The sequence below is a fragment of the Chelonia mydas genome, chromosome 3, assembly GCF_015237465.2.
Source record: "Chelonia mydas isolate rCheMyd1 chromosome 3, rCheMyd1.pri.v2, whole genome shotgun sequence".
Taxonomy (NCBI): domain Eukaryota; kingdom Metazoa; phylum Chordata; order Testudines; family Cheloniidae; genus Chelonia; species Chelonia mydas.
In genome coordinates, this window is record NC_057851.1 from 54,034,996 (window position 1) to 54,059,508 (window position 24,513).

General features: G+C 44.1%; 1 protein-coding gene across 2 annotated transcripts in view; it reads left to right on the forward strand.

Annotated features, from left to right (window-relative positions):
- SMAP1 (small ArfGAP 1) overlaps positions 1-24,513 on the forward strand; it is a 240,703-nt gene that overhangs the window by 74,753 nt on the left and 141,437 nt on the right. The window contains exon 5 of one of the 2 annotated variants that reach the window (XM_007070547.4): positions 8,549-8,626. The exons of the other annotated variant lie outside the window; for it this stretch is intronic. Within the exon in view, the coding sequence (XP_007070609.3) occupies positions 8,549-8,626 (78 nt within the window). The remainder of the gene's footprint in view (positions 1-8,548; positions 8,627-24,513) is intronic. 2 annotated transcript variants of the gene reach the window in all.

The following is a 24,513-nucleotide window of genomic DNA, read 5'->3' on the forward strand; positions in this document are numbered from 1 at the left end:
AATTTCGTGAGATCCACCTTTGACAGGCTGGGTCTTCTCCTCAATGAGAGCAAGTCAACCCTGGTACCAACTCAAAGATAGTTTATCGGGCCAGTGCTTCACTCAAACTGGGCCAGGGCGTTCCTGCCGGAGGCTCACTTCCAAGCAATGACGGACATCATACAAGGGCTCAGATGGTACCCCACCACCACAGCAAGAGTCTGTATGAGGCTACTCGGTCACATGGCGTCTTGAACCTGTGTGGTACAGCATGCCAGGATGTGACTCAGACCTCGCCAGGCTTGGCTCGCATCAGCCTAGCCAAGTCAGTCACTCTGGACTCGGTGATCACACCTCCCGGTGCAGGTCCACAAGTCCCTCTGCTGGTGGCTCAACCCACAGACGGTGTGCAAGGAAGTCGCCTTCCACAAGCCTCCAGTCCTCTCTGTCCCTGGTAACGGATGCTTCGGTGCTGGGTTGGGGGCATGCACCTGGGAAACCTTCAGACACAGGGCTTATGGTCCCAAGGCAAACTCTCGCTCCACATCAACATCAAGAAGCTGAGAGTGATCCGAGAAGCATGCCAAACTTTCCAAGCTCATCTGCAGGAACAGTGTATGGGAGTCATGATGGACAACACAACTGCGATATTTTACATAAACAAGCAGGGTGGAGCCCATTCCTCACCCCTGTGTCGGGGAAGCCCTCCAGCTATGGGAGTTCTACATTGCCCACTCCATTCACCTAGAAGCGTCTTACCTCAAAGGTTCCCAGAAAGAGGTGGCAGACTACCTGAGTAGATCCTTCCACAACCACAAGTGGTCCATCTGCCCAGACGTGATACGTAGTATTTTCTAGAGCTCCCCAAATTGACCTCTTTGCCACGCGAAGCAACAGGAAGTGCCGGCGATTCTGCTCTTTCTGGAATCACAGCCTGGGCCTCCCCTGGACGGATCATCTGCTATATGCATTTCCCCCATTCTCATTCGTGCTCAAAGTCCTCAGAGACAAGGTGATGGTCATACTGGTGGCATTGGCTTGACCTCGTCACCAATGGTACACCACACTGCTGGAGCTGTTGGTGGAGGCCCTAATCGCATTGCCCCTAGTCCCGGACCTGATTACCCAGGATCATGGTGGCCTTTACCAGCCTGATCTCCAGTCCCTTCACCTCATGGCTTGGAAGCTTCATGGCTAAACCCCATGGAACTCATGTGCTCCGAGCAGGTTAGAGAGGTCTCATTTGGTAGCAGGAAGCCCTCCACCAGGGCCACCTATCTGCCCAAGTGGAAAAGATTTGCAATCTGGTGCGCTCAGGCAACCCCCTCCCCCCGATGCAGGTGCCCATACTGCTTATCCAGGAATACCTACTTCATTTGATCAGCAGGGTCTGGCAGCATCATCGATCAAGGCGCACTTGGCAGCTATCTCTGCATTCCATCTGGGAGCGGCTGCGCACTCCGTCTTTGCCAGCCCTTTCCTCAAGGGCCTGGGGTGACTGTACCTGTAGATTAGACAGCTGATCCCGGTGTAGGACATCAACCTGGTCCTTTCCAAACTGATGGGACCGCGGTTTGAACCTCTGGTGACTTGTTCACTCCTATATCTGTTATGGAAAATGTAGCATATTGCTGTATCCCCTTGAAAAAGATTCCATGTGCTTCTTATAAGGTGGTCTTCCTAGTCGCCATTATTTTGGCGAGGAGGGTTTCAGCGTTGAAGGCCCTCGCCTCTGATCCTCCTTATGTGGTTTTCTTCAAGGACAAGGTATAGCTTAGGCTTCACCCAGCCTTTCTTCCAAAGGTTGTTCCCAATTCCACTCCAACCAGGGCATTTTTTCTCCTTGTCCTTTACCCTAAGCCTCATGCGAGTAGCCAGGAACAGAGGCTTCACACACCGTACATTCAATGGTTGCTAGCCTTTTTACATCGAGAGCACAAAGGTGTTTTGTAAGTTGAACCTGCTGTTCATGGCAGTGACAAATCGGATAAAAGGGTTCTTGGTCTCATCTCAGAGGATTTCATCGTGGATCACGTCCTGCATCCAGATGTGCTATGAGCTAGCTAAAGTCCCTGCTCTGGCACTGATGGTGCATTTCAGAAGGCCCAAGGTCCCGATACAAGAAATCTGCAGGTCCTCTGTTCACACCTTCATTTCTCATTACGCCATTACCCAGTATGCCAGAGATGATGCAGCTTTCGGTAGAGCTGTGCTTCTGTCAGTGATTCCATAACTCTGACCCCACCTCTGGAATAGGGCTTGGGAGTCACCTAACTGGAATCAACATGAGCAAGCACTTGAAGAAAAAACATTTACTCACCTTCTCGTAACTGTTCTTCGAGATGTATTGCTCATGTCCATTCCAGACCTGCCCACCTTCCCCACCATCGGAGTAGCCAGCAAGAAGGAACTGAGGAGGTGCTGGGTTGGCAGGGTCATATATTCACCAGCATGGAGGCACCACTCTAGGAGCCTCCACAGCCGACCCGACGGGTGCTGCTAGGGGAAGAACTTTCCAACGACTGTGCACGCAGTGCACACACATCTAACTGTAATGGACATGAGCAACACATCTCGAAGAACAACAGGAGAAGGTGAGTAACCATTTTTTAAAGATTGCAAGCAGTTTGGGTCTACTGTTCTGGGTGTGTGGCACCTAGTGCAGTAGAGACCTAATTGGGATTCTAGCAACTACTGCCAAGCAAATAATATATTTTTAGTAGTGCAAAGGTGCATTTAATTTTCTTACTACTAAATATCTGAAAAGCCTGAACTAATTAATCATTCAGCTAAAGAAGTCTAATTGCAGAATATAATTAACTAGAAACGAGTTAAAATTTAACAGGTTTTACTTGTGTTCTACGTTCAGAGAATCTCTTCTTGTAAATTAACTGTGCATATATAAAATGGCCACTAGAGGGCACTCTTGTTTGGTTCAACTCCTAACTCCACCTTAGGTGGTTAAAGCATTTTTTGTAGGGTTTTTCTGTGGTCTTATGTGGTCCATTTATGGTTTGATAAATGTTTAAAAGATACGTTTATGGATTACTTGGTGTATGAATTACCTGGTTAACACTCGATATCAGAAGAGTTAAATAAAAGGTTGTGATATTTCTGATGTTGCTGGGTTCTTTCTTAGCATTGTTTTTTCAAAATAACAAATAAAAAAAAATATAGCATGTGCTTTGAAAACAATGGAAGAAACTAGTTGTAAGCCGCTAATAAAAGCTTTTTGCCATAGTTCCTTTATATGCCCATGTTTATAGCTGTTTGTTTAGGAACAGCCATTTGTATGGCTATACTTTGCTCTCATTTATTCCACCTGGGATCATCACTAGGTCAGTATAATGTCAATTTAAAACTCAAGTAGAATCCTACAAGGTATTGTAGAAACTTTATCTTTATTTATTTTTTTTATTAAAATAAAAGATTAGAATCTTTCATTTCTGTAATGAAATTTTAAAATTCCAGCATATTTTATTTGAACGAAAATTATTAATAAAGTTCAAGGTTTATTGCAGAGATCTTGGCAAAACTGTAAAAGGAGCGTAGGTACCATAAATTTTATTATACACTTTTCACATGAGAGGTATACCTATTTAATCTGTAATTGCATGGTAGAACAACTGTGCAGTACTGTAGTTTCAATTCAAAGCAATCAGTTTGTCCTGGTTATTAGATTGTATTTCCAGCTAGAGAGAAAAATGAAAACCATCACAAAGTAAGAAACTGAAATATAGTGCACTCTACTACATTCACTCTTATTCCTATACATTTGGATCTTTTAGTAGACCAAGAAACCTTCGTTATAAGGGTAGATGAGCATAAAATCTTAATTTCATGGAATTTTCTTTAGATGCAAAAATGTTTTGGGTAATGATTTTTTTTAAAATTCGTTACTATAATGTCCTGTGCAGAATATCTGATACTACATTAAGATCCAATAAGAGCAACAAATCTTGCAAATGGAGATTGAAAAGGAAGAGCTAATGAGGGTGGGAAGAGGAGGCTTGAATTGCTGAAAGTGAACTGATTCTAGTTAGACCATTCACAAATCCTTGAAAACATGTACAGTGGAAATCTGACAGATGTTTGAAATATGACTGGGGAGGTCTATAAATAGCTCCCAAATTGAAGGCCCTTCCTTGATGTAATCCTGATAAAATTTGAAGACAGATAAGAGAGGATCCAACTGATCTCAATTGCCTTTTTTTGAGAAATGTAGGAAGAATAAGTACTTAATTAGCTTTGTAATTTTTAAAAATTTAAGAAAGCATCAGTTATTCTTGATACTGATGGCCAATGTGTGCTTCATGGATTCCGTAACAATATAATTAGTAATGCACAAGTTTCTCAGAATAGTCATATCTACCCACCTGCTGGTATCACTGTCTCCTCTGGGCTAAACATAAATCACTCAACCCTTGCCAAACAAGGCTGCATCTGGCTGTTGTTTCCAAAGCTCCTATCACCATAATATCTAGGTATGAGTTTGCCAGTCCTCAAAGAGCTGAAAATACTAGTGGTATCTCAGCCTATGACTTAGGAGTGTCCCCTGAAGACTTCAAATATATATTGAATAATAATGGTAGTGAATGAAAACCCAACAGTATCTTACAAGGAAGGTGTGGTGACAGCCCACTGCCTCACTCCACCTTTTGAGAGATTTCCTTCAGCGAATAAGCTTGAAACCGCTGAAGGATAGTTCCACACACAGGGATTGCAGACTAGTCACCAGCACCTCAAGATCAACAGGTGGATTAAAAACAGGATTAATAAATGTGCAGGTTTGGACTCTGGAAAGCCTGGAGCTCTCTGGATGCAAGAGGGTTCCCAAGTCCAGAGTGCTGTGGTGTTGTGGGGACAGGAGAGTAGGAAGTAGTAGGGGAGGGAAAGGACCAGGAATGCCATGGAGACTTCCCATTGAGAGTTTCTGTGGCTGGGTTGGATCTGGGACCATTTAGTGTTGTTCTGCCATGCTAATTCCCTGTAGTAAAAGCTCCTTATGTTAGGTTGATCAGCTAGACCAGTGGTCTCCAACCTTTTTATGCCCAAGATTACTTTTTAAATCTAAGGGCAACCCAGGATCCTCCCCCACCCATCCCCCAAAGCTCCGCCCCGCTCACTCCATCTCCCCTCCCCCCATCGCTTGCTCTCCCCCACCCTCACTCACTTTCACCGGGTTGGGGCCAAGGGGTTCACAGTGTGGGAGGGGGCTCTGGGCTGAGCCTGAGGCAGGGGGTTGGGGTGCAGGAGGCGGTGAGGGGTTCAAGCTCTAGGGAGGGAGTTTGGGTGCAGGAGGGGGCTCCAGGCTGGGGCAGAGTGTTGGAGCGCTGCAAGGCTAAGGCAGGGTTCCTGCCTACCCCGGTCTTACCCCACTCCCAGGAAGGGCCAACACGCCCCTGTGGTGGGGTGTCACATGGCTCTGCAAGCGCTGCCTCTCTCTGGAAGCACTGCCCCCACAGCTCTCCCTGCCAATGGGAGCTGCGGGGGTGGTGCTTGCAGGCAGGAGCAGTGCATGAGGGGAGACCCCTGCGCTGGTTGCTTCTGGGAGCGGTGTGAGGCTGGGGTAGGCAGGGAGTCAACCGGTTGGTGACCACTGAGCTAGACTGACAGGCCCTAGAGAGAAACCAGACTGAAAGATAAATCATCTTAAACCGTCATTTGCAATAACACATCTTAAACTTCCTTTGTTAGGAAGAGTGTTGGTCCCCAAGATGTTAACACTGAAAGATGGACAGGACTATACTCTAGGCATTTCAAGGACTGGTGGGGCTTTGCATTATGAAGTCAGCTTCACTGAGAGTGGACCTAGGATATATATATTGGCCTTTTGTGCATCTTACAGGGTCACAGGTACATACTGTATGTGACTGGCTTGACGTAGGAGTTAAAATATATTGGGTATTCCTCTCCTGCTTGGATACAGCAAATGTAGTGTCAGACAGCCAAATCTTGCCAAAGAATGAAGAAACAAGGTCACAATGGACAACTGTTGAATCAGCTGTAGGCAAACTAGATTCAAAATGTTTGATTCCAAATGCATTGTAATATACTTCAGTTTAAAATTGTTATGCCAATTATGTAGGCACAGTACTTGTATGTTTGGCCTTTTGTTGACTTTGTTACCTTTGTTTTGACAGATGGTATGCAAATGAGGAAACAAACTTGTGAAGCAAGTGGGCTAATGCTGCAATGTATGTTTATTGTATAGATTATGATGGCCTCAAAAAGTCATTGATCTCTATTGCATTATTTGAATGTGTGATATTGCCTGGCCAATAGTCACCATCATTTCTTTAATAGACTTTCAGATGTAGAAAACTCCTATTTTGCAATTAAAAAAGAAAAAAAAAAAAACCCTAACCCACATTCTGCATCTGCGTCTGACAGATGTGTGAGGGAACTAAAAACAATTTGTCTAGGAACCAGAAAGCACAGCTGAAATGAGATTTTAAATTATTTTAGTAAATTATGGGGGGACTTACACATCAGATTAAACACTTGACTATCTGGGTTTTAAATAGTTTGTAGTTTGGTAAAAGATTTGGTAACTAAACAATGCTCAAATAAGGCTGAGTGAATAATCCCCCTCTCTTCATTTTAGAAATTAATGAGGTAAAGTCAAAATGCTGGATATGATATCACTGTTTCCATAGCAACAGAAAGTTATAAGCATAAGATTAAATTTACTGCATGATCATGGGGAGTCTCTCAGGTACCTCTTACAATAACACTAGTAGATTCTATAACAAGCTAAAACCAGTAAAATACTGACTAAGTCACTTTTTTGTATAAAGAAAAGGAGTACTTGTGGCACCTTAGAGACTAACCAATTTATTTGAGCATAAGCTTTCGTGAGCTACAGCTCACTTCATTGGATGAAGTGAGCTGTAGCTCACGAAAGCTTATGCTCAAATAAATTGGTTAGTCTCTAAGGTGCCACAAGTACTCCTTTTCTTTTTGCGAATACAGACTAACACGGCTGTTACTCTGAAACCTTTTTTGTATAAATGTATCACTTCTACAAGTTTAACCCAGTGTGAAATTTCTTCTTGAAACTACTGAACACACTATTAAAAAACAAAACCCCTTTTCTGGAACATCATGCACCAACCTTCAGAGCAAAAGCACGTTTCCAGGGCCTTTATATATACAGATAGTGAATATTCAAAACATGCATAAATTAACTACAACAATACTCATGGGATCTTCTATAACAAACATGCAACACTAAAGATGTAACAAGGGGTTTCTCTGTAGTTTTCAGCTAGATTGTAAGAAGCTGTGTCTAATATTTAGATGGCACTTTTTTTTGCATTAAATAATCTTTGAGACACAAGGTGGGTGAGGTAATAACTTTTATAGGACCGACTTCTGTTGGTGAAAGAGACAAGCTTCTGAGCTTACACAGAGCTCTTCTTTCCCATGCCTGAAGAAGAGCTCTGTGTAAGCTCGAAAGCTTGTCTCTCTCACCAACAGAAGTTGGTTCAGAAAAAGATATTACCTCACCGGTCTTTTCCCTCTGTTATCTTGGGATCAACAACACTGCATATCTAAATAATCAGGGTTTTTTTTGACAGTACGTACAGACCTGTACTCATAGCTCTATTTATTTTAAAATTTTCCTTGTGGATACTAATGATGATATTGGGAAATAGAGTTGTCAGTTTTATAGCTCTGAAGATTTACTGCACATTTAGTAAACCTATTTCAGTTGCGTTTTTCTGTAAAGGGAATAGAAGGATAATGCTTCTATTAAAGTGATCAAGTACACACAAAGAAATGGATTAGGAAGATGTATGAAAATGCTTTTAGACGAATCCCATTTTCATGTGTAAATCGCCTCTCTGGCGTATATAACGGTCTCATAATATCTTTGGTAATTCTGGAAGTACAGTGCTGGTAATAGTGGTCGTGCACACTGATGTTTAGAAAGGAATATATATAAACTGCTTTGTAATAGGTCTGGCAACTGACTGCTAGGATCCTGCTTTGTAGAAACTTGCAGCTTTTTCTGTTTAGCATGTTCTTAAATAGAGAACAGTTCATTAGAACTTTAATTAAATGTATAACTTTCAGAGTTATTTTGCTGTATTCTTTAAATAAATATTCTGTTAGTGAACAAGAACAAAAGCACTCCCCCCTTGCTCCCCCATGGGACAGCATGCCTTCATGCTTCAAGACATTAATATTTCAACAGTCACATTGGATAAAATTGAACATTGGATGAAACCTAATTATTTTTCTCATTCCTGTGATGTGATCTTATCCAGGTTCATTTTCTTATATTTATATTCTAGTGAATTTCATTATAAATCATTCACAGTTACCTGACAAACCTCTCTTCCTTTAGAAATAGCATTAGTAAAATTCAAAAGACCAAAATGCAAATGCTTTGTCTTGCCTGCCTTGTTTTTCTATATTGTATGATTTTTTTTCTCCCCAAAGTGCTTCTGTATCTTGGGGAAAAATATGAAATCATATGTTCCTTTGCTCTTTCTATAGTCTGTTAATTCTGATAATCTGCCGTGGTTCCTTTCTCATCCCTTTCATCTGCTTTGTACAGATGTCCTCCTCTGATGCTGTTCTGCCTTTGGCACCTTCTCCTTCTCTGCAAGCTGCTGCCGAGAAGAGCAAATTGGAGGTATCTCTTTTCTAGTGTAATTTTTTGTCAGCCTACATATTATAATACAGTGCACAGATTTGTACATTTGATTTTATCCATAATGTAGAGTAGCTTTCCCAGGATTTAGCAGAGTGTTTAATTGTCTTTGTTAAAAGGAACTCAGACATTTTAAAACAAGCCACAGGCATTTCTACACCCTGTTTCCCTGATCACATACGTAAAAAGAGCTAGTGCCTCTAGCTGTATGATTTTTCCTCTCTCTATATAATTATTCTGATTATTATTAGCATGTTCAAACTCTTTCTGTTGTCCTACAAAGCCATGTAAAGATACCTTCACACCACTAGCAAAGAGGCATGAGTTTGTTATCCCTTTTTCTTAGAGCATTACTTTGATTAGGCAACAAGCCTCTGCCCTCTAGTAAAACAAGATTTCTAAGGTTGCTTTAGAAATTTCCCCTGAAAGGGCACTGCTATTCCAGCCAAGCCATCTAGCAGGTCTGCCTTTTAAAACTAATTTCAAGGGAATTAGAGCCCATAAATACGGACCCATTTGGTGGAATTTTCACTAATTTAAATTTTGTCATTCTTTTGACATTCCAGTTATGGACAGTGTATAGATATTGAAAAAAATCATAACCTCCTAAAACATTGTTCAACATTTAGAACATTGACACTGTACACAAATATAGGTGGTATATAAGGCATCTGCACTAATGCATGGGACTGTTGTGGTAGAACCTGTATTCTTCTTCGAGTAGTGTCCTTATGGGTGCTTCCCCCCCTCCCCCTCCAATAGGTTCACTGGGTTTCAAGAAGTGTTTCTGTTGCAAAGCATCTATCCCAGTGACTAACGGACATTCTTAGTGCGTTTGCTGTCTGGGAGAGAACCACATCCCACACTAGTGTGGTTTATGCCAGCAATTGAAACCCAGATCCAGAAAGGAGAGAGAACTGGGACTGATGCTTCTCCTAATGGAAGCAGTCCTCCAACCGCCCTCAGAGTCACTCCAAGACTCCGGGTGGTGGGAATTCTCACTGCAACCCTCTACATCTAAGGGAGGTGAGCTGAAGAAGTCATCCATGAGCCAGTCTCAAAGGCTTCTAAGAAAAGGGCTGTGAATCCCCACAGCAAGCCGTGACCGAGCTGAAAACGTTCTCCAGTTCACTTGGAATCATCGGTACCGATGGCACCAAAGCTGTCTAAATCCGGTACCCAGAGCTCACGTTACCACCCTGATAGAATATTATGGGCTGCCTAAGGACCCAATGGGCACAAGCAAAGACTCATCGGTACTGAGTGCGAGAAAAATAGAGAATCCACACTGGGGAAGGCTCCTTTGGTGCAGGCATTGACAGTTGTTTCATCTTGGAACGCCAGGCACTGGTGGATTGCACAGTAAGTAAACATTGCCAGTTCCTTTGTTGCAGATGTCTCAGCTCTGCCAACTGCTACCAGAACAGATGACTGTGGCATTGCCGGACTTCTGGTACGTGACAGATCTTTCGGTGTCTGATGCACTCGACTCACCTCTACCTGGTAATGAATCCACTCAGAGCTCCAGACTTGTCAGTGACATCATGCCATGCCCCCCCATGTTTGAGTGATGAGTCACAATGAGCAAGACGACAGTCTCCTGTCACTCTTCTCATTCACCCTATGGTACCCATTTCCCAAATGGTCCTCAGCTGTACCGCCCCTCTGGCACCCAGCCTCCTTGGTAGGGGCAGTCTTCTGGGTCCTTCCCACGCTCTCAATGGCCTTACTGGGACCCTTGGCAAGCCCATAAACACTGTGCCTCCCATGGTTCTGGCTCGGCCTATTCAGGCCTGATGAGACACCCTCCTTCGGCTGCTGCATTGAGGGTCGTTCGAGCCCCCTGAACACTGAGAGGAGGGAGATTACCCTCCAGACCAACTTCTCATCTTCATCAACAGATAAGAAAGTGATGCCCCCCCTGCCATTGTTGGCAGACGCCTTTAAGCTTTTCCAGGAGCTAGCTCAGAGTGGCAGATGCATTAAAACTATCATTACAAGAGGTGACAGAGGCACACCATAAACTATTGGACATTCTACACATCTCTACTTTGTTCAGAGTAGCCCTCCCTATTAACCAAACTCAGATGGCAGACCCTGGCATCAGTACCACCAACATACAAACAGGCTGATTAAAAAAAAAAATATTACGTACCAGCAAAAGACAGATTTTTTTCTTCTCCCACCTGCCCCCTAATTCAATGATTATGGATGCAGAAAACTCAAGAGGCTGTCAGCATCACCTGAAATCCACCCCCTATGACTGGGACTAGAAGCCAAGAAAAATATACTTATTAGCCACTCTACAGTTCCATATCGCAAACTATCAAGTCCTAATGGCAAAATATGATTACATCAGCTCCTTAAAACTCAATTCCTTTATTGAGCAGCTCCCAGAATCTCACAAGGACCAATTCAAAGCTATCATTAACTAAGGCCAACTAGTGGCAAAGATGTCACTCCAGTCTGCATTTGACGCAGCTGACAGTGGCACGTTCCATCATCACTGCCATCGTGATGAGATGAGTCTCTTGGCTGTATTTATCCAGTTTCTCCAAAGAGGTGCAAACAACTGTGGAGGATCTTCCCTTTGAAGGCAGAAAATTCTTTGTGGAAAAGGCGTACTTTTTCCTCCTCACTTTAAAAGACTTCAGGGTTACTCTTCAGTCTCTCAGAATCTACACACCTGGGCAGAAGAGAGAGTATAGTTCTCAGCCTTCGTTCAGGCTCTGGTTGTCACAATATTCATCCCGACACTCTTCAGAACCCCAAAGAAAGAAGTTCAGGTTCTCCAAACGGAAACCTTCAGGCCCTTATCCTACTTCTTCGCAGCCATCCACCTCAAAATGACAATTTTGAAGGGTTGGTCCAGGTGCCATTAGACCACTCTCTTCAATACCATCCAATGTTAGCATCCGTAGGGATGAGAGGGGATTTCTGTCTCACCCCATTCCGCTGCACCTGGGAATGGGTAACCTCTGACAAATGGGTACTGGAGATTATTTGAGATGAATACTCCATCCATTTCACCCCCTTCCCCCCCTCCAATGTCCTTCCCCATTCCACTTCAGGGACCCTTCTTATGAGACCCTAGTCTAGCTCTTCTTGTAATATCTCCTCACCGTAGGAACCATAGAACCAGTGCCCCCTACATCTAAGAGGCAAAGGCTTTTACTCTCACTGCTTCCTGATACCCAAGAAAAAGGGACGTTGGAGATCCATACTAGACCTCAGAGGGCTCAACAAATTTAAGGCTCAGAAGTTCAAGATGGTCACTTTGGGAATGATTATTCCAGTGTTAGAAAGAGGAGACTGGTTTTCAGCCCTTGACCTTCAAGATGATTGCTTCCACATTTCGATCATACCATGTCACAGAAGATGCCTCAGATTCATATTAGGCCAGGACCGCTACCAATACAGAGTACTCCCTTTTGGCCTCTCATTGGCCCCCAGAGTATTCTCCAAGGTCATCTCTGTAATGGCGGCTCAGCTATGCTCTCTGGGCGTTGTGATCTACCCTTACCTGGATGATTGTCTCATCAGGGCACATTCCTTCTTCGAAGGCCCAGCGAGTTACCCATACCACTCTGGATTTGTTCAGGAATCTGGGCCTACAAATAAACACACACAAATCAACATTAATACTGGTACAGTAACTAGAATTCATAGGAGCCAACCTCGACTCCGTATGAGCAAGAGCACTCCTCCCAAAACACAGATTCCTCAGTCTCTCCATGCTTATGGAGACCATGCAATCCAGCCCTCAAATTTGGCCATACACTCCCTTCAGCTTCTGGGGCACATGGCCGTAGGCACGTAGGTGATAGTTCATGCCAAACTTTGCATGAGATGCCTCCAGTCATCATGGGTCAGTTTGGTTTATAGACTGAACAAAGGCAACACAGACAAACTGTTGTCGTTGCCCACCACAATCAAACACATCTCTCATACAATAGGGCGCACATCTTAATCTTACAGTGCAGGGCAAATGGGCTCCATCTGAGATGTGCCTTCACATCAATCTATCAGAATTCAGAGCGGTCAGGAATTCATGTGCTCATTTCCTTCCACTGATCAGAGGTGTACACACACAGGTCATGATGGACAATATAGTGTGCAAGTATTACATTATCCATGAAGGAGGCGCCAGATTGACCTCCCTTTGTGTGGAAGCACTAATGCTATGGAACTGGTGCATTTCCCACAATGTTGCAGTATCAGCGGCCTGCCTACCAAGAGTACACAACACGACAGCAGACAGTCTCAGCAGCAAATTCCCACACTATCACGAATGGGAGATAGACTCAGTGATGCTCCACGACATATTCTGACAATGGGGGACACTGATGATAGGCTTGTTTGCAACTTACCAGAACAAGAAACGTCCACGGTACTGCTCCACAGCGGGCATTGGGGGACACTCCTCCTCCTCCCATGGGACAAGGACCTTCTTTATGCCTTCCCCCATTTCCTCTGTTGCTGAAAGTCCTGCTGAAAATAGAGAAAGCAAACATCATACTAATCGCTCCCACCTGGCCCAGAGAGACATGGTACCCTTAACTGTCTCAACTGGTGCTGTGTCCACAGGAGACTCTTGCAACCACTCCTTATGTCCTCTTGCAGAATGAGAGATGCACTCTCCATCCCAGCCAGCGGATACTATAGCTCAAAGCCTGGCTTCTTCATGGTTCCAACACATAGAGACGACATGCTCTGAAGAGGTATCAGAAGTATTACATAGCAGGAAAGTGGCTACCCGTTGTACTTACCAACAGAAGTGGACCAGATTTCAGATCTGTGCAAGTCCAAAAAAGTCACCCTGGATACGGCCACTCTACCCTGTAGTCCTAGACTATTTGCTGAATCTCAAGAAATCGGGACTCTGTTAGCTTGCTAAAAGTACACTTAGCTGCGATAGCGACCTTCCACCAGCAGGTAGAAGAGTACTCAGTTTTTCTCCACCTAACTATGGAAGAGGTTTTTCAAAGGCGTAGCGAACCTCTTTACCCAACCTAGGCTTCTTACCCCACAATGGGATCTCAATCTAGTATTAAAAGGACAGATTAGACAGTCCTTTGAACGCATGGTCACTTGTTCTTCAACTCCCCTTTCCATGAAGATGGTATTCGTGATCACAGTTACCTCGGCAGGAAGGAAGGGGAGACAGCCGCCCTGATGGCGCATCCTCCCTTCACAGTTTTCTTCCCTGACAAATTTCAGAGTGGTAGCCATGTTAGTCTGTATCAGCAGAAAGAACAAAGAGTACTTGTGGCATCTTAGAGACTAACCAATTTATTTGAGCATAAGCTTTCGTGAGCTATAGCTCACTTCATCGGATGCATTTAGTGGAAAATACAGTGGGGAGATTTATATACACACAGAACATGAAACAATGGGTGTTATCATACACGCTGTAGGGAGAGTGATCACTTAAGATGAGCTAATACCAGCAGGAGAACGGGTGGCGGGAGGAAAGAAAACCTTTTGTAGTGATAATCAAGGTGGGCCATTTCCAGCAGTTGACAACAACCTCTGAGGAACGGGGTGGGGGGGGGAATAAACATGGGGAAATAGTTTTACTTTGTATAATGACCCATCCACTCCCAGTCTTTATTCAAGCCTAAGTTAATTGTATCCAGTTTGCAAATTAATTCCAATTCAGCAGTCTCTCAGAGTCTGTTTTTTGAAGTCTTTTTGTTGAAGAATTGCCACTTTTAGGTCTGTAATCGAGTGACCAGAGAGATTGAAGTGTTCTCCGACTGGTTTATGAATGTTATAATTCATCTGATTTGTTCAATTATTCTTTTACGTAGAGACTGTCCAGTTTGACCAATGTACATGGCAGAGGGGCATTGCTGGCACATGATGGCATATATCACATTGGTAGATGTGCAGGTGAACGAGCCTCTGATAGTGTGGCTGATGTGATTAGGCCCTATGATGGTGTCCCCTGAATAGATATGTGGACACAGTTGGCAACGGGCTTTGTTGCAAGGATAGGTTCCTGGGTTAGTGGTTCTGTTGTGTGGTATGTGGTTGCTGGTGAGTATTTGCTTCAGGTTGGGGGGCTGTCTGTAAGCAAGGACTGGCCTGTCTCCCAAGATCAGTGAGAGTGGTGGGTTGTCCTTCAGGATAGGTTGTAGACCCTTGATGATGCGTTGGAGAGGTTTTAGTTGGGGGCTGAAGGTGATGGCTAGTGACGTTCTGTTATTTTCTTTGTTGGGCCTGTCCTGTAGTAGGTGACTTCTGGGTACTCTTCTGGCTCTGTCAATCTGTTTCTTCACTTCAGCAGGTGGGTATTGTAGTTGTAAGAATGCTTGATAGAGGTCTTGTAGGTGTTTGCCTCTGTCTGAGGAGTTGGAGCAAATGCGGTTGTATCGTAGAGCGTGGCTGTAGACAATGGATCGTGTGGTGTGATCTGGGTGAAAGCTGGAGGCGTGTAGGTAGGAATAGTGGTCAGTAGGTTTCTGGTATAGGGTGGTGGTTATCTGGCCATCGCTTATTGGCACCGTAGTGTCCAGGAAGTGGATCTCTTGTGTGGACTGGTCCGGGCTGAGGTTGATGGTGGGATGGAAATTGTTGAAATCATGGTGGAATTCCTCAAGGGCTTCTTTTCCATGGGTCCAGATGATGAAGATGTCATCAATATAGCACAAGTAGAGTAGGGGCATTAGGGGACGAGAGCTGAGGAAGCGTTGTTCTAAGTCAGCCATAAAAATGTTGGCATACTGTGGGGCCATGCGGGTACCCATAGCAGTGCCGCTGGTTTGAAGGTATACATTGTCCCCAAATGTGAAATAGTTGTGGGTGAGGACAAAGTCAGAAAGTTCAGCCACCAGGTTTGCCGTGACATTATCGGGGATACTGTTCCTGATGGCTTGTAGTCCATCTTTGTGTGGAATGTTGGTGTAGAGGGCTTCTACATCCATAGTGGCCAGGATGGTGTTTTCAGGAAGACCACTGATGGATTGTAGTTTCATAGAATCATAGAATATCAGGGTTGGAAGGGACCTCAGGAGGTCTTCTAGTCCAACCCCCTGCTCAAAGCAGGACCAATCCCCAATTAAATCATCCCAGCTAGGGCTTTGTCGAGCCTGACCTTAAAAACTTCTAAGGAAGGAGATTCTACCACCTCCCTAGGTAACGCATTCCAGTGTTTCACCATCCTCCTAGTGAAAAAGTATTTCCTAATATCCAACCTAAACCTCCCCCACTGCAACTTGAGACCATTACTCCTTGTCCTGTCATCTTCTACCACTGAGAATAGTCTAGAACCATCCTCTTTGGAACCACCTCTCAGGTAGCTGAAAGCAGCTGTCAAATCCCCCCTCATTCTTCTCTTCTGCAGACTAAACAATCCCAGTTCCCTCAGCCTCTCCTCATAAGTCATGTGTTCCAGACCCCTAATCATTTTTGTTGCCCTTCGCTGGACTCTCTCCAATTTATCCACATCCTTCTTGTAGTGTGGGGCCCAAAACTGGACACAATACTCCAGATGAGGCCTCACCAATGTCGAATAGAGGGGAACGATCACGTCCCTCGATCTGCTGGCTATGCCCCTACTTATACATCCTAAAATGCCATTGGCCTTCTTGGCAAAAAGGGCACACTGACTCATATCCAGCTTCTCGTCCACTGTCACCCCTAGGTCCTTTTCCGCAGAACTGCTGCCTAGCCATTCGGTCCCTAGTCTGTAACGGTGCATTGGATTCTTCCATCCTAAGTGCAGGACCCTGCACTTAACCTTGTTGAACCTCATCAGATTTCTTTTGGCCCAATCCTCCAATTTGTCTAGGTCCCTCTGTATCCTGTCCCTACCTGCCACCGTATCTACCACTCCTCCTAATTTAGTATCATCCGCAAATTTGCTGAGAGTGCAATCCACACCATCCTCCAGATCATTTATGAAGATATTGAACAAAACTGGCCCCAGGACCGACCCTTGGGGCACTCCACTTGATACCGGCTGCCAACTAGACATGGAGCCATTGATCACTACCCGTTGAGCCCGACAATCTAGCCAGCTTTCTACCCACCTTATAGTGCATTCATCCAGCCCATACTTCTTTAACTTGCTGACAATAATACTGTGGGAGACGGTGTCAAAAGCTTTGCTAAAGTCAAGAAACAATACATCCACTGCTTTCCCTTCATCCACAGAACCAGTAATCTCATCATAGAAGGCGATTAGATTAGTCAGGCATGACCTTCCCTTGGTGAATCCATGCTGACTGTTCCTGATCACTTTCCTCTCGTGTAAGTGCTTCAGGATAGATTCCTTGAGGACCTGCTCCATGATTTTTTCCTCAGGAAGTCAGTCGTGTCTCGAAGATAGCTGGGAGTGCTGGTAGCGTAGGGCCTGAGGAGGGAGTCTACATAGCCAGACAATCCTGGTGTCAGGGTGCCAATGCCTGAGATGATGGGGCATCCAGGATTTCCAGGTTTATGGATCTTGGGTAGCGGATAGAATACCCCAGGTCGGGGTTCCAGGGGTGTGTCTGTGTGGATTTGTTCTTGTGTTTTTTCAGGGAGTTTCTTGAGCAAATGGTGTAGTTTCTTTTGGTAACCCTCAGTGGGATCAGAGGGTAACCTTCTTGTCGACTGTTTGAAATGGGCCATCCTGATGATCACTGCAAAAGTTTTTTTCTTCTCCTGCTAATAGCCCACCTTAATCGATTAGTCTTGTTAAGAGTTAGTATGGCAACCCCCATTTTGTGTGTGTGTGTGATCTTCCTACTGTATCTTCCACTGCATGCATCTGATGAAGTGGGCTTTAGCCCATGAAGGCTTATGCTCAGATAAATTTATTAGTCTCTAAGGTGCCACAAGTACTTCTCATTTTTTCCCTGACAAAGTCATGTTTAGACCACTTCTGAAGTTCACCCCCAAAGTGACTTCCGCATTTCACGTGAATGAACTCATTCACCTTCCAACCTTTTTTCCAAAGCCTCACCAGAATAATAGGGAAGTCATCCTCCATACGCTTGACATAAGGAGAGCTTTGGCCTTTTATTTGGACAGGACAAGAGTTTTCAGAAAATCTCCATTGCAGACAGGTCTAAAGGCACAGCGATTTCAGCTCAAATACTCTCTAAATGGGTCTCAAATGGAATAAACTCTAATCAGATTCACGATTTAGCACCCCCGTCTATAATCCGCAGACATTTCATGAGCTCAGTTTCCTCATCTGTCACCTTCTACAGGGGCATCCCTATGTTCGAAATCTGCAAAACCACTACCTTGGCATCCGCACATACATTTGCGGAACACTGTGCCAACTGGGGAGACTCTGCAGATGCCAGGTTCGGCGCCACAGTACTATCATCCAACACAGACTCTATTCCAAAGCTCTGCCTCCAGTGCAGGATACTGCTTGGGAATCACCTATGGCGGAGCACCCATAGGGACACTACTTGAAGAAGAAGAAGAAGAAGAAGAGGAAGTTACTCACCTAGTGCAGTGATGATGGTTCTTGGAGATGGGTGTCCTTGTTGGTGCTCCACAGCCCGCCCTCCTCCCCTCTATTTCAGAGTTCTCCTCATACTCTCTGCATTAGAGAAGGAACTGAGGAGCGTTTGCCAACAATGCTGTTAGTCTCATGCGCAGGCCGAACAGACGCTGCTACCAAAATTCTCCAATCAGTAGTGCCGGGACGTCGACACACCTACAGTTGAGCACCCTTAGGGACACATCTTGAAGATCCATCGTTACTGCACAAGGAGAGTAACTTCCTTATACAGTGATAAATTTAATACATAATGTCCTGGCTTTCAAACTTGGTTAACCAACTTTAGAAATCTTACATTTGGAATTTTTCGCTTTACTTCAGACTTTAGGATGTAAGAAAGTAATCACATGACCTAACATCCAGTTCTTATAAATTCCTCTATAATAGTCATAGTCAGATTTTCTAAGTGGTAAATGTAATTATTTTATAGGTAAGCCATATCTTATTCTAAGCATTTTCTGTGTCTTTGTTTAACTTTTACCTGGCTTTTCTTTGTATCCAACACTTAATATGCAGGGGCCAACTACAATTACCTAGTGAATTTAATTTCAGTACATCTTGTACATATCTTTTAACTGTAGCAGGAATAACATCAACCTCTGTAGTTAAACTTCCATAACTATTCCAATTCTAACTACGTTTTCAAAGGGCTTATAACTTTCTGAAATGTTCACTCTGATGTTTTCTGTACTGTGTTGCCCATTGGGGAATTTTTAGAGCAAAATTTGCAGAGCAGTAGTTCAGTCATTTTTGAACCCAAGGAAGTGGGGAAGAGAAATTTCACTTTCATATTATATTTTGTTTTTTTGACCAGTTCTACAAATAAAATGGCTGAGAGCTGAGGTTAAGAATGAAAATAGCATTAACTGGGAAGTGCTTTTGCTTGTTCTGTTTTGATCTGACTGAGTTAGGAAACAATGAACCAGCATATTTAACTTTTAAAGTGTGCAGGTGTGAGAGGATTTTCATGGCTGACTTAAGTGCACAGTGAAAATCTAGTGGATGCTGGGAATCATTAGGAACATTTGGGGTTGAGAGAGGGATCCTTCATGCTTTGTGAAGTGCAGAGAAGGAAGTGCCCTTCTGATGCACCCTGAAAGCTCTGCATCTCTTAAGTTGTGAAGAAGATGGGTACTTTTCTATAAACTGTATCAAATCTATTCAACAGGGCCTGATCGTGACATTGAAGTAGCTCGCTTATTAAATATGCATGTATTATTGTAACCCATCTGAGTTTTAAAGTCCTAGAGAATAAAGCTCCATCATTATGATTGTTTTTTACTTTTAAAAACAGTAAGAAATTTCCATACCAAAAACTATTGTAATGGAACATAAAGGTTGTATAATTAAATATTCAAAACACAGGTAATGCCGAAGTAGGGTTGCATGGAAAACCCGAACTCTACCCCCTTCTGCATATGCATTACAGTAGTCTTTAACTACATGATCATATACTATTTCACAAATACAGTATCAAGTAGAATATTTCCTACAGCCTTGCATTCATGTATGTAGGATCTTAGTTCTATCTACTGCTCTGTATCCTAGACAGTAAATGAAAGACCACTTTATATGAAAAGTTCAGACTAAATCATACTACTTTGAATATATGTCAGCGTGGATCCCACTGTAGGTGTGCATTGTAGAAGTTTTGTGTGATTGGATTCTTTTGAATAGCAGTGCCCTGTGCCAGTGTGCTGCTGTGCAAGGTCATAAAGGGCGGAGCAACTGTGACCCTCCCTCAGTGCTGTCTTACCAAGACAGAATCTAACGTGTGTCTGACCTTTTACATTTTAAAGTGTCAAACTCATTCCTTTTTACCAATTTGGTGAAAATTTTTGTCTTTACTTTTCTTCTTCCTTTAATTGAATGTTCTAATTTAAAAAAAAAAAAAAGAAAAAATACACCATACTGTATAGCAGGGAGAGGCACTTTGTGCCAACTGTCATGCCTCATGTCAGTCTCAAAACTGTCAGTGTTCAAACCCTGTTCCTTCTGTGACAGACTCATCCACCTCATTTACAGACCCAGCCATTGCCCCTTCTGCCTGGGGAAAGAGCCAAATCCCAGACAAGTGCTTAAGTGCTTGGTGTACCAGTTGTTTTTCTTTCAGGACCAGGACAACAAGTCCAGGGTTACTTGGCTCATGTTTCATCTGCTTGAGTAATGAACATGGTTTACTTGAGCCCTTGAGGAAATGACCCCAAAGTGGAGCCAAAAGAGTTGGCATCGGTCAGTGATCCCTCATGCAGGCTCTCAACCCTGGGATGAGTCAGTGGAAAGAAGGATAAGAGGACGACACCATCAAAGCTGGCACCTAGAGCATTCACACCAGGGGTCCCAGCACAAGCATCTACAGCACCAGCAACTTAGCAATAGATGTGATACAAAAGGTAATGCTGATACAAAAGGTAATGCTGAGAGGCAGAGCGGGTAGAGCAGAAACATAGCTCCAAATATCCCATGGGATCATCCTTCCGGGAGGACATATTTTGCCTCCAAAATAGGGGCAGTACATGGTAAAGCAGTCCTGCTTCCAACTCCATCAGTGGTGCCGGTGACTGAGCTGATCATGGGCCTTAGATATGCCCTCATCCCCTGCACCAAAGTGATGACTAGCATCCGAACCAGTGCATAATCCATATTGCTACCCAGTACCGCTGTTTGAAGAGGTCTGTTTTTTTTCCACTGTTGACAGCAGACTCCTCCTTTCTGGCATGCAGTACGTATGCCTCTTCTCTACTCTTGAGTCGCTCCAAGGGTGTAATAGAAGGCTATCACTTAGGGCTCTGCCCCAGATAAGGCATGAGTGGCACTGGGTCGATGAACCTCAGTCAGACCAATACCCATATGGCTTGCCATCTTGGCTGTATTGGCTTTACTGGGGACCGTCACTGCATGTGTCCTAGAGCATATCCCTCTCTGATGCATCAAGGAAGTGGAAGCAATCCTGGTCTCTGATAGCACTGTTAGTCAGGGCACCAACACCAGTGCCTGACGTTGATCCCAGTAGTTGGAGGTAATAGAGGGACAACAGGAACACCTGTCTCAACTGAAAGAGTTGTCTTCGTTACCTGATGAGGCAGTGACACTAGCTCCTACTCGAGCATGGCATTCCAGGAACTCCAGTCCTGCATTGCAGAATCCCTGGACATTGAAATCACAGTAATACAGGAGATGTCCTACATGCTTTTTGATATACTAAGTTCTGCAACACCCATCAGAATTATTCTCTCCATCAGTGATGAAATATTTGAGCTGGCAAATGCCTGATACTTTTTCTCCCACATCTGAAAAGAAGATACCAGATGCCCCTGAAGGGCTTTTGAACTTTTCTACACCTTCTCAAGATTGGAGTCCCTGTTGATATCAGTAATGCAGGAGAAATCTACATTTTCAAAGAGTACACTGAAGTCATGGACCCTAAAAAATTAGAAACTTCTGGGCAAAAAGCATACTGCTCTGCCTCACTGCAATTCTGGGTGGCAAACTACCAGGTTATGGTCACAAAATATAACTTTCTCATGTGGGGAAAGGGTCACTGCTTTCCTGTCAATAGTTAATTGTAGTCTAAGATCCCACAGGAGGACAGGGAGTGTAACAGAGTTGGCACCTGTCTCTCGCGAGCACCCACTTTCACTGGCTGACTGTGTCTGCAACCTTTTTTTTTTTTTTTTCACTGGGTTGGCACCCACCTTTCACAAGCTCCCTCCTCTGGCCAATGGATCTCTCAGCAGGTCTTCAGTGACTCAGTCCTCTGGCTGAGCTCCCTACACTGTCCCTGTAGCCCTCCCCAGACTCAGGCCCTGTTGGTCAGACAGAGGACCGATCTCAGTACCCTAGTTGACCAGCTCACATGTGAAGGTTCCTGCTCTGGGGTGGAGCAGCACTCCCAGGGCTTCCTCCTTGGAGGTTCTTCACCTGCCTTTTAGTCCTTTGACCCCAGCTCTCCAGCTGGGTCAGTCTAGATGAGCCCCCTTCCGCAAGGTAACAGTTCCAGGGAAAAGTACTGACTGTGGGCCTGTCTTCAGTGAGTCCTGGCAGCCAGCCAGAAGTTATTCCCTCGCTTCCCTTGCCAGCAGCTACCTGCCTTAACCCTGCAGCCAGCCAGGAGCACCCCTTGCTTCCCCAGGCCCTGCTAGCAGACTAATCTATCCAGGCCATTTCAGATCCTGCAGCCAGCCAGGTGCATCTCTTTTATAGGGCCCTCATTGGCTGCTTCCTCTATAGCCTCTCTGCTTGGTTGCTTCCTCGCAACCACTCTAGCCCTCTTGGAGGGACTTCTCTACTGCTCCTTTCCTGGGATAGGTGTTGAAGGACCCTGAGGCCTCTACCAGGGGGTCTTTGAATGTTAAGCCACGTGTCAGTGTACACATACATGATGATGCTTGCTTGACTTCACCTCTAGCCCCTATGTATCTGACTCAGGCCAATCCGCTGTCCAGTGAAACACCAATTTGACGGGAAGGTCTTGGCTCCACTTTGAGGCCTCTCAGAACTGGAATGGTGGTTATAACCTAAAAATATATGAGGAGGATTACTGTGCTTAGCACCCTACTGAACAAGGACTTGAATCACAAATGCATCAGGAACAGTTGAAAAGCCATCTGGACCACTTACTGTTGCAAGGGACCTGGTCCTCAGTAGATGTGGTAATTCCCATAAACCTGGAATTCAGAGGCATCAGACTAGCCTGCATGGCCTTCTTACCTAGCCTCTGAAATTCCACAGTGCAGGTCCTGGTTAACAATATGTCTGCTATGCACTACATTAACAAGCAAGGAGGCGCCTACTTATCACTGCCCCTTATACCCTAGGTCGGGACCACAAATAGACATGTTGCACATGTGCTAGTCAACAGACACTGCTTGGAGAAAACTTCTGAACTCGGGTGTATGGCATGCATGCGAACCCACATGTGGAATACAGCTAGGGACCACGCATCTCGAAGATGCTCCAGTTACAGTAAATAACCTCCTCTTCAGACTGTGTCCTTGGTTATTTCTAGCTATAGCCTGCTCTTGCAAAGGCTAGGCCATCACATCTGAATATCCAAGTGGATAACAGAATGTCTTTTTGCTGTGTTACCAACAGAGTGGTGTACTTCTCCCACCAAACATCAAGGCTTACTTCACCAGCCCTCAAGCAATGTCCTCTGCCTATGTCTGAAATGTATTCGTTGTCAAGAACTGCAAAGTCGCAACATGTAATCTTTCATCAAGCATTATGTATTGGACTTGGCTGCCAAGCACATGCCAAGATCAGGAGAGCAGTAGTACTGATGCAGTTGATACTCCTCATCTCGCCATCCCAAAGGCATATTGCTTGCCAGTCACGAACAGTGTATCCACACACTCATAACTTGAAGGAGAAAGAATGGTTATCTATGCTACAGTCACTGTGTGGCTATTTGGGATGATGTGTAATCCCAAAACGCACCCTCCATTCCTGCTTTCAGTCATCAGCTATCTGGGACTGTGCATTGTGAGGGAGCTGAGGAAAGGTTACAGTTAATCTGGCTTTTATGTTTTCGCACAGGAACATGAGGAAGAACAGGAAATGTGCATTTAGGCACATGCACACCTACTTGTGGGATGAACACTGACTACAAGATCTTGAAGAACCACAGTTACTTTAGAGTTAGTAATTCTTTACATAGCAATCTCCATGCTAAGGTATTGATCCTGTGAATACTAATACAACTTAAATTTAGGCACAGGAATAGTCTAATTGAAATCGCGGGGTCTTCTTTTGTGCTTATAGTTAAGTATATGCATATTTGTTTGTAGGAATAGGGTCTAGGTATACAACATAGAATAAATTTTGCTGACTTACTGTGTACATTTGTGGTTAGGTTATCTTCATCTTTGCTGCCTTGGCCGTTGACTTACACATAAGGAAGGCTGTGCAGTTGAAAAGAAACAGTATGGTTCATGGTGGATGACAAAATTAAAAATGCATATGTTAGAGAAGGCAATCCACATTGTAATCTCTGGCAACGACAGTGGATGAATTTACATTAAATGTTGTACATATAAACATTTTTAAAAATACAAGAAACTCTATGCCTAACTAAGACTGTAAAAATTGACAAACTAATAAACTTCAAAAAGAGTTTTAAATGTAGCTTTGGATAATAACCTGTCCTACCAATTTTTATAGTTTTTTAACCATTTTAATATTTTTAAAAACATGTAACACAGCAAGATAGAAGAGGAAAGATTCTCAAGCAGCAAGGGAAGTAGTACACTTGACTGTAGACAAAGTTCTGTCAAATACATAAATGAAACAAATTAGAAATTTTCCTCTGGCTTTCTGTTTATAGTAATATCACTGCATGTATTGCTTATTACAACAGGCC